General features: G+C 43.2%; 1 protein-coding gene across 3 annotated transcripts in view; it reads right to left on the bottom strand.

The window, feature by feature from the left end:
* Window positions 1-579: 579 nt before the first annotated feature.
* Window positions 580-11,271, bottom strand: part of nfib (nuclear factor I B) — a 68,279-nt gene continuing 57,587 nt past the window's right edge. For 2 of the 3 annotated variants that reach the window (XM_011487390.3, XM_004079679.4), the window contains exons 11-12: window positions 10,566-10,654; window positions 580-6,217 (exon numbers count right to left, since the gene is read on the bottom strand). In XM_011487390.3, coding sequence (XP_011485692.2) covers window positions 6,085-6,217; window positions 10,566-10,654 — 222 coding nt within the window. In that variant the 3' untranslated portion in view covers window positions 580-6,084. The remainder of the gene's footprint in view (window positions 6,218-10,565; window positions 10,655-11,271) is intronic. The other variant, XM_011487391.3, reaches the window with a different exon arrangement.

Genomic DNA, 11,271 nt, shown 5'->3' with positions numbered 1-11,271 from the left:
TAGGTGAGTACATCCTGGACCGTCTGTTGCAGGGCCGATGGAGCCGGAGCGATTGCAATCACGACGCCGGCTCCCAGGATGCGAGCCGGCAGCCAGAGAGAGGCCTGCTGTGGAATGGGGAGCCGGCCTGCTCTTTTTTACTCTTTCTGGTTAATGCGGGACAGCAAGCCTTCAAACTCGGTCAGGGCGAGAAAAAAAATGTGGAAAATACATCTGGGACTTCGATTTTAAATACAACAAAATCCAGCCTTGGAGGGACTTAAAATAGCATCTTCTGTTCTCCCACACCTGAGCTTGTGCAATGCTTTGTGACATCACAAAAGCTCATTAGCTTTGATTCAAAGCGAGCATCTTTGCCACAGTTGGATTGACAGCGGTTTAAAACGATAAATACTAAGAAATGCAAAAATGAAAGGATTTCTTATGACATTTGTTCTCTTTGTATATAGATAAACCCATGTCAAAAATTCAAAAAAAAAATGATTTTCATCTGAGAGGAGTGACACAGCTTTTCAAAATCTACGAAGATTAAGAGCAAGAAAACACACCAAAAAAAAAAAAAGAGTCATTGTTTTGAAATTATTTTTGTAGCATAGCTCATTTTTATTGTTTAAACAGTTTTGCATAGGAAATATATCCACTTCCAGTAATTGACTGCAGTAAAAACAGCTGCTAGCAGTATAGGCTGGATATAACAGTAACAATCACAAAAAGTTGAGCCTTTATTTACACTGATTTTTAATCTTGTGGCAATTTTAGCCCCTGCATCAAATGTAACCAGCTCGAAGGCATTGCCTACTGCTTGGTGTCTCTAAAAAACAAAAACAAAAACAAAAAACAAAGGAAAAAAGTAAAAGAAGGGATATCAAGGCCTTCGCTATTCACAATGGACACCTGTGGCTCCTAAACTGCAAATTAGAACAAAAAAACAAACAAACAAACAAAAAAGAAGTCCTCTAAAACGTACATTCAGATACATACATAGACCGTTGCACACACTCGCAGTGGAACTACGATCACTACTGGAGACTGCTCACTTGTTGGTGTTGTTGTTGTTGTTCCTGACTCCACCGTGTTTCCTTGAAACGGCGCGTAGAGGGAAGTAAAAGTGCCACAAGACCCCCGCCCCACCCCCCAAAAAGAAAACAAGATATCAGCTGTGGGGGGGAGAAAAAAAAACAAACAGAGAGGGGTGACTCTTCCCAAGACTTATTTCGTCCACTTCCAGGAAAGAGAAAGAAAAAAGGGGGAAGCACGTCCTTTCAAAATAAAATCTGAAGTGGGCAGGAATACGTCACAAAAGAGATGCCGCACTTTTCCTCTGAGTAGCTGCTGTTTTTGATCTCATCAAGCAGGAAGTCTATCACATTTTACATCATATGTATGTACACAACAGACACAGCTTGAACAGGCACTGCATTGCTATCGTCTGATCTCCTTTAGGTGAGGGGTTCAAATCTGGTAAAAATGCTGGTTTCGTCATGTTTCGGTTTTAACAGCAACCTGATGCCGAGTGGCTAGCAGCTAGCCTGAATACGGAAAAAGGTGAGTATTGCTTATGTGGGGCAAAGGCGAGTGTTTCCGCTCCTGTGAAAATGCCTTATGGGCCCGGCGGATTCTACGGCGTTTTCACGAAAAACAAGAAAAAAACTAAAAGTCCCGCGTATTGCTTGAGGGCCACAGGTCCTCCTTGCATACAAAACCTCCCCTTCCCTTGCGATCAGAGTGGTAATACTTTCTAAAATGGGCTAAACACTGATTCAAACGTGCTACATTCCAACACTAAAATCAAGTACCTTTTAGCGAAGCACCTGGGGTTGATGGGAAATGTATCATAACGAAGGTTTTTCAAATTCTAGAGAAGATGGCCGACGTAGCACCGATTCTTTTGCACCAGAACCACAAGGAAACATAAATAAGACAGAAAAATATGGATGTTAGTCGCTGCAGCAGTGTGTTTTGTTGTTGTCTGTTGTTACCCGGCCTCTCACTTAAGGTTAGGTGCAATCTGGGGGGGAATTAAAAAAAATAATCTTTTTTTTAACTGACATCACTTCCCAGCTGCTACGAGAAACACGCCAAAACCTTCTGCGACACCAACTCACACCCACAAAACGTGATTACCCACAATCCACTGGCTATGGGCTCACTAGGAGAACAATTCAAATATTTACGTCAGGTCCCCCCCCCCAATAGAAACACCAAACTAGAAATAACATTAACAGAAACAATTAAAAGCAAAAGCCTTCACTGTTGTTCTTTTTCAAATGTCCTGCCCTAACACCGCTTTTATTTTGTTTTTACATAGTAACTCCTGATAAAAACACTTTGTATTCTACCAATCAGGGAAATGGGGGGAGCTCTAACTCTAAAATCAATCAAAAATATTCCTAAAAATGGACCTTCTTCCCTCAAAAAATAAAGATTTACATACAACTCCCCAGAAGAGTTTACAGTGTACACAATCCTGTCCTTCGGCAGGCTTTCATTTGTCCCTCATCATCTCCTCTGGCTGTGCGATCCCGCTCAGACATTCACGTGTTCGCACTGAAAGTTCAACGCCACCGACCGGGACATAAACCGCTATGTACAGTCTGGTTTAATTTTAACACATCCACGCACAGTCAACGCACCTCAGCGGGGTCTCCAAAGGCTGCAAAGTACTTACAGTTTTCTTTAAAAAAAAAAAAAAGAAGATGAAGAAACTGCACATACAACAGCATGACTGTCTTTGTTGTTGTTTTTTCTAATTATACGTGTAAAAGTGGAGAGATCGAGCTTGACTTGAGGATCATTTCATGATTTCTGCTCCGTAGCCCTCTCTGCGAGCGCGTCTTTCACGATTGTAGGGAAAGAGTGCAAAAAAGTGTCATGGCAGCACCGGAGGCGCTACTTCTCTGCCAAGAGTTTACTTTTTTTTTATTATATTCTACTTCCTACTTCAGAAGACAATGATTGACACAAATAATGCCCTGGGATACGCCTGAGAGGTTTCGAGTGACTTCTGAGCACTGACTGAAGGGACAGGATGATTGCCTATGTGCTATTTAAGTGCTCTATTTTCCTCCGGGTGGGTTCTAATAAGATTCTACCGGTTTGCTGGACGACTGGTTCCGCTAGTTTCAATGTGCGTAGTAATTATTTACATTTATACAAATCTATAAAATACTTTCTAAAGGCTTGCTTGAGCCTGCCGGGAGCTTGATTTTGGACAGGTCTCGCTAGCATACGTCGGTGTGTGATTGTTGCGCAGGTCACAGGCCACTTTGCTGATGGGTTTTAAGGCATCTACTCGGGATTTTGCATCTGGCGACATCTTTTACAAGCGTGTCCGTCCTTAGCCGCGGCCCTAAAGGGGATCCCAGAGATCCCCGACGCAAAAAAACGATTGTCCAGCTCAAGTCAAGCAGTCTCTCCCACAAAGAAAAAAAAAGAAAAAAAAGAAATTGGAGGTGTTGGCACAATTGCCTGTATATGAGAACTGGACTGAGTGACCCCTCCCCCCTCACATTCCAAACAGGAAGTACCCGCTGGCTATTAGAAGCCAAATTCCCATAAACGTCTATAGAGAAATAAATAGCTATTACTCATTAACAGATGTAGCCTAGTTTCATGTGGAAGGGGTGTGGACTTCCAACAAACTCACTCCTGATTGGCTGCCATAGAAACAATAACTTAAACCACCTCGTGCTTACGGATGTCATCTGGCTCCAACATTGCGGCGTTGGCATTACAAAAAAATTGCAACTTTATTTTGTTGGATCTGCAAGTAAGCCCTTTTTTTCAGTCCAGTTCTGTTCTACAGTCAATGGTTGGCACCAATCAGGGACTTTGCAACCTTTTGTTGTTGTTTTTTTCCAGTAATCGCCGAAAATAAAAGCTCCAAATACATAAAGTCATCATGTCGCCATGGCTCCTTTTTGTTTGTTGAAGAGAGAATGAAAAGTAAAAAAACAGACCTTGTCTCACGCTGCATAGAAAGCAGTCCCCACTTTGGTCGATTAAACGAAAAAAACAAAAAAAAGAGGAAGAACACCCACAACAACAACAACAGCAACAACAACAGCAACATCAACAACAACACCGACGACAAACAACAATATCAACTAAATAAATGCATTACGATATCATCTACCTCTGAACTAGCCTCTAATAATTAACGCATCTATAAGCACTACCTACATAGGCAAAACTTGGTATTGCATAATTTTCATAATTCCAAACTCCACCCTCCCGCAATAGTAACTGGAAGATGAACGCGTTAAAGAAAAGAGAGGGAAAAAAAAGATGACAAGATTAGAAGAAAAAAAAACACCAAAAAATACTGAGGAAAACAAAAACACAAAAGCTGGTTGATTACAAACTTTCAAACTGCAACTATACACAGCTTTGATATGCGATGTAACTGTGAGAAAGAGTAGTACATGAAGTTAAAAATCAACAATTTCATTCAGAGTACAAAACAAAACAATTATCATAAAAATGTTAATTTCTTTCTTTTTTCTATAATGATAAATGCAGCAAAAACAAGTGTAGTGATGTCTCTATTTTCAAAGGCAAGGCACGTCATGTGGACTTTATGTTATCGTGCAAATTAAGAGAACTGGAGAGTTGCTTTCTTTTCTGGAATGGAGGGGGCGGCGGCTTGGTAGAGACCCCGCCCCCCCCTTTCTTTTTTCGAGATTTCAGGGATTTGCCATAACCTGGATTTGAATTTTCCAACCGTTAAGAGTAAAACCTTACACAAGCGTTACTCGTGAAGTCTACAGTACATTTACAATATTCATAAATTTTCATTCATTAACACTCCATGATTTCTTTCTTTCTTGTTTTCTCCCTGTAAACACAAGCTTTACAAGCTGATGGCCAAATGCGCTCAACATTTCAAAAATAAAACGTCTGTCACACACTGTGTGTGTTTCATTTCATGATTCATTTCAGGTGTTTTTATTTTTTATTTTTGACCCCAAAAAATAAATTAAAAAAAAGAATCTCCCCGTTATAATGGGGAGGGCTCAAGGTAAGTGCTGGTTTTGCTCTGCACAGGTAGCTTAATGCTTTGCTAACGACTGCCTTTAACAATGTTTTTTTTTTTTTTTTTCCCTCAAGCGAAGAGACGGATATGTGACCGAATGATTCCTGGAACATTTTTTTTTTCATTCTTTATCACCCTTCCTTTAGAGTCTTAGGGCTGAGAGACTGATAGCTTCCCTTCGAAACAAAAACAACAACAAAAATTCAATTGCACTTGCCTCTGTCGCTATTTTTCGTCGTCTTCTTCTTCTTTTTTTTATTTTTCCAAAATAAAATGATCCTTTTGAAAAGGAGTTGCAAATTCTCTTCAGGAAGGGTCCAATCTCAAGCATTTAGTGTTTTTTCAAAACTGCGTGAAGAGTTTTCAACTCTTGCCATAAGTGTTTGCATTAATTCTTGAAATAAGTAGCAATAAACAAACAAACAAAAAAAATTTTTTTTTTTTATCGAGTCACAGTAAACTGAAATCAAACGGAAGAAGAAACACTCTAAATTCACAATTTTGTTTTTGTTCCTATGGTTGTACACAGTGAGTCTCACCTGCCATCCAACCGGGCAGGTGTCAAAACGCAAGACCCGCCCCTCCCAACTCCACCCTGGATTATGTGTTGTTCTTTTTTTAAACCTTAAATCTGCCTCCATTGTGGAAAAATAGTAGGAATCGCTGCTAAGAGTCTAGAGTGTCATGCAATCAAACATTAAGGCATCTATACATCACAGTATCTGAATGAATCCGACAGTTCTGCAAACACGACAGCTGACTGGTGGGTGTGCGCCGGGAGACGGCAGACCTGAAGCGTCCTCCTCTCTGAGCCGTCCCTCGTCTTCACTTCAGGACCGGCGTCCGTCATCAGGAGGAGGTACAGGAGCGGAGGGGGGAGGGGGTGTGTGTGGTAGAGTTGAGGTGAGCAGGAGGGAGGGGGATGCCATGCGGCGCCGGCTGCTTTGCTGGTTTCGTCCACGCCTGTAGTGCTCGTTTCCGCGCCGCCAAAAACGCTCCCGCGCCTACCCCCAAAAGTAGGGGGAGGGTGGGTCGGGGATGGGGCCTGCTCAGTTCCCCGTCTCAGCGGGGACCAGGGGTTCACCAATGATGTTTATGCTGTAGTTCTGGTGGACATTTGTTGGCAGAATCGGAGTCCCGTTCGACACTTGGAATGGAACTAAGCTCGCCCAGGTACCAGGACTGCAGAGGGGGGAGAACAAACACACAGAGATGCAGAGATCAGTCACATGACACAGATGAAGGCACACTTAGCAAACTTTGTCAAAAGTCGGGGCGGCTGTTCATCCTGGGATTGCCTGGGTTGTTGGCCTCCTTTACTGCTTTTACTTTTGGATAAAAGCTTCTTTTCTTGGGGTTTGCTTTCATGCTGAGCGGACTCTGTCATGGTTTTGACTGATGAGACCTTTTCACCAGTCAAGCTCCTTTTATCTTTCTACATACTGCTTTCTACTATGTTTACACTACAGTGAACCGGGTCAGGGTACACTTGGACAGAACGGACACACCCTTTATCAGGTGGACCTTTTTCAAGTAAGGAAAACTATGATGCTACGTACACACCGCCCTCGGTAATGCGCCTTCAAGCGCCCACTTCTAATGAAAAGTGGATGTAAACGCGCGTAACTACGACTGTTTTCGGGCTCAATGTACAAAACCCGTGGCCAGAAACGCGTGTTGCTAAACCAAGTCGAACTTTGACTAATCAGGGACTGGGAAACTCACCAAAAATAAATGTAGCTGGTTTATCTAGTGAACCCAGGCGTGGCAACGAGCCTGACACGTTTGCGTTTGTATTTCAAATAAAGAAGAACCAAAGCCACACTCCTGACATCATGGTTAACTATATCCACCATTCCAAGGATGCTAGCAATAAACGGAACCGTTTCCATTTCATTCCCATTTACACCGCTTTGACATTTCGCACCATGCGCCTTCTTCCTGTAGGCGGCGGATATGGCTGGTAAACAAAGAAAAAGAGAAGAAGCCCCTCCCTTCTTGTCCAGTGTGAACATTATGGGCTAAATTTGCGTTCTTAAATGTGTGTCAAATGCCCGGTGTGTATGTAGCTTTAGAGGGCTAGAAAGGTGGTGCTGGCCAAAAGGGCCAGGGCCTTAAAGTCAAGAGGAAATGCAAATGGACTTTAAAGTGGGCCGGCGTCAGAAACACAACCCTTTAACGCCGGAGATGTCACCGGCGACACTTAAACACCAAATGCTCTTTGACGTAGCATACAGCTTTGACCACTTATGCGATCGGCATAAATCAGCTGATTCTGACTTGGAGAAAAGCGGCGTTTCATATCGGCTTTGCATCGATTTACTAACGTAACGTGTTGCTGTTATGCCCCTTTTTTAAGTCCAGGGGCCCTAAAGAAGCATAACATAAAAAGTAAATATTTTTTCCCGTTTTTAAATTAACCGATAGATTGTCTCCATACAATTATAACACATTTAGAGTCAGCTGGAAATTAGGGTAATTATGTAAACGATTTAAGGGTTATGATAGTAGAAAGATTGCTAACATTGGGCAGTTAAACCTGCTCTAATTGCCGAACTAAAACAAGTGTTTGAAGCTGCGCTGCCCCCAAACCTTTTCCGACATTAGAAACCGGTTTGGGTGAACTCCTCCGCATCGAGGAGCATGAGAGGAAGAGTGGCGATGAAGGAATGGAGAAAGAAGTGAGGGGGGTAGGGGGTGGAGGTGGGGACTTTACAAAGCTGTGCCATCCCTATTCATCTCACGCTAACGGCAAAACAACACGCCGATTGTTCCTGGGGAGCAACGGTGCTAACTGAAAACGCAAACGGGAACAAGCGGCATGTTGTTCCCGAGGGGTGCTGCGCTACGTACATGTTAGATAATTAGCCCCCCCTCCACCAACTACTCTGCTTTTCTTCCTCACAGGCCCCTAGTGTGTTCTCATTTAACGTCCTCCCACCTCTCCGGTCAGAATACCTGCTCCGTGGACTCATCGGACCATCTAGAACCTGGCCAAAAAGAGGAGAGCTCTCTGAAGCCCCCACCTCGAACAACGGTGTCTGTGCGCAGTGAAAGCAGCTCGTCCAGCAGTCTGCATTTTATACAAATCCCCGTACTCTTAAAAACAATGCAAGTGCAAATTCCATTCACCCTGCGCCCTGGAGCGGCCCGGCTCTCCAACTGAAGGCTGAAAGCAAACAAAGCGGCGGAGATGCATTCGCAAACAAAAGCAAACATTAAGTTTGTTGGTTCCAGAGTGCAAAAAGCAAAAGATTCAAGTCTAATCCTCTAACAGTTTTTTCCCCCCTTCCCTCTCCTGCTTTCTTCACTCCCTCCTTTTCTCTTTTCCTGCCAGAAATCGTCGGACAGGAAACGAGGGATTAAGTTTTTCCTACCTTGCTGAACAAAGAGGCGCACAGAGCGGCCAGAGTTCTCCTGTTCTTGCTCTGTTTTTCATCCCTCTCCCTTCCACCACCTCTGCCTCTTCTTTCCCTGTGAACGTCCTTTCAGGTAAACGGCTCACACTGTGGGAACCGCTCAGCCTTGGGGAGGGCCCGCTCGGTTTTAACTTGGTTAGAATCGACGGCTGTCAGGCCGTGTCTGCATCGCACAACCTAAAGCTGCCGTGTTTGTGTGCAAAAACGGGGGAATATTCACAAATCTGCTGGTTTTATGGCTCCCCTTCCAGCCCAGAAATGTTGGGACATGTGTCAAGGAATGTAATTATGTCTTACTGATGCCCTCCTGCCTTCATGGAAAGGTCTTTATTTTATAGGAAATCACGTTTCCTCTGATTGTGGATGACAACCTGGCTTCCCTGAAGTAACCTAAAGATGGCCTCCCACTGCCCTGTCCTGCGCCCCAAACCTCCCTGCTCCCTGCGAGCACATCCAGCGGGCTTCGTTTAAGGATTAGCCGGCTAAATTAGATTATCTAATGGCATCTTAATGGATTGCTGACCCATTTCCTGCACAATGGCAACATGTGAGTCGGGCGGCTTTTTAAATTTGGAGGCCGGTTCAGGAGACGTGAAAGGACAACCAAAGAAAATAGAGAGAGAGAGAGAATGACCCGACGGTTTCAATGTAAACCTTGGAGCAGCAAAATAATCCATCAAAGACGTTTGGCGGGGAGAAGCATCCAGGTCTCTGCAGGAAAATAAACCTTCTCTGTCTCGGTTGGGGGACCGGAGCAAAGTTTGGGGTGCTGAGGGGAGAGAAAGACCTCAGGCTGCTGTGGGGGCTCGCCTGTTTGGGGGGGGGGGGGGGGGGGGGTTCTCCTGCGTTTGTTCAGAACCTGCGCTCACATCCAGGGAAGGAAGGAGGACAGGAAACAGCTTAGCTCAGCTTGCTCGCTCCACCAGGCTGAAAAGGTTTTAGGTTTTTGCCCCAGAGAGAAATGGAGAGTTAAAGTATGGGGGGGGGGGTCCTGTAATTTAAAGAGAGTAGAGCACGACTGCACCACAAAGTCACATAAGGATGGAAACAAACTGAATGTTTTGACACCAATTCAAGTTAAAGTGTGAAGTATTTTGATTCAAATGGGATTTTTACCCCCATAAATTAAGAAGAAGAAAAACATTGACCAAAGAAGAAATGTTTAGAGCCAGTCTAATGAAAATACGGTTTGAGTTGTTTTTAACAAAAAACATTTTTCCAATGATGGACATTCTGTATATTAGGAAAGTTTAGCTCAAAACTGCATTTCTGACTATAAGGTGTTCTTCACAGTCCTGATTAAAAAGAAAAAAACGACTTGGAGCACCTTCTATACCATATATGGATTCATTTTGGTCGTCCTTACTGATGTGGAAGCCATTTTGAGAGGAAGTGTTAAATCTCTGTTAAATTGTTTGGTTGGGTGTTATTGTAAAATACGCCAAAGCGGCTAGCAGTTCTGGTGGTTTTTTTTACGTGTTCCACACAAATTTAGGAGTAACAGGTAATGTGAATGTGTAGCATGTTACAAACAAGTCCTAGAATTACTGGAGACGCAGTTCTTAAAGTCTGAAACTGTGTCCCAGAAAACGACACAGGGTTTTTGATTTAGCCCTAAAACAGCATAATCCTAATCAAAAGGCCACTGGGAACGCTTTTGCAATAGTTTAAAAGGTGATCCGAGTGGGACTTCAAGCCTTTGTGTTGAAATATTTTACTAAATAATTGAGGATAAAAGGGTACATTTAAAACCTTCTGTTTCTGGAAAATCAACAAAAAAATAAATAAATAAATGACTTCTTTAAATCTAAAAACAGAAGAAGTTTCCACAGTTTTGAAAGGAAGAGAAAACAGCTGGAAGAAGGGACAATAAAATATGAAGACATGTTTTTCTAATAGGAATAAATGTTGCATTAGTTATTGTCCCCATTTGAAGGACCTGCACATCCATAAAAGTTCAGAGGAAAAAGAAAACCCAACAAGCTCCTGACCGTGAATAAATCAAACCAACAATTCTGAATGTAAAGAGCTGCAAAAGAAGGAAATCATGGGGGTCAAGGTTGTGTTCAGACAGAGACAGAGAGATGGCATGAGAGAAAAAAAAGTGTTACCTTTGCCAAGTAATCCCCAAAGTGTCGTCAGTGGCACTGGGGCCATAATGCCTGCCGTTTTGAGTCACGCTCCAGTCACACTTCCTCAGCTGTCAATTGAAACCTAGCAGTCAGATCACTGGGCCAAGACAACTTCCACTTCAGATTACACCACAACTCAACACTGTGGACACACATGCATGCAGGAGAGCCTACGGCAGGAACAGCAGGAGTGAAGAAAAAAAAAAAGAAGTGTGGGTTGTTACAGACAAAAGAGAGCGGAAATGGAGTAGGGGGTTTGCTTTAAGACGGGGGGGGGGGGGGGGTGTTTACAGTAAGAGCAGACATAAAGGAAGAGCATGCAGTCACATTTTGGAAAAAGCTAATGTTTATAAAATAATACAAATAAAAGAGATGCAGTTAGTTGGTTGGAAGTGGAGCAATGCAACCGTCTGGATGCATGTGCTCTCTGATGTTCCCCAGCATGCATTGCTTTTGTTTTCATTAGCTAACTGTTTTTATTGATTTGTTTTGGGGTGAAGGGGGGGGGTCACAATGCAATGGAGTTAAAGCTTGCACACTAACACGCTCACTGATGCATAGATTACAAATTACTCCTTAAAAAAAAAAAAGACTCCTTTGCATGCATTATGCAAGAGCACGTGTGGGCAATCCAGCTGAGAGCCATCTCTGCCAATACCACCCTAACCTTGCCCTGTGGTCAACG

Source organism: Oryzias latipes, chromosome 18 (assembly GCF_002234675.1).
Source record: "Oryzias latipes chromosome 18, ASM223467v1".
Lineage (NCBI taxonomy): Eukaryota > Metazoa > Chordata > Actinopteri > Beloniformes > Adrianichthyidae > Oryzias > Oryzias latipes.
Note: the sequence above shows the minus strand (reverse complement) of the source record. Positions and strands in the feature narration are given on the sequence as shown.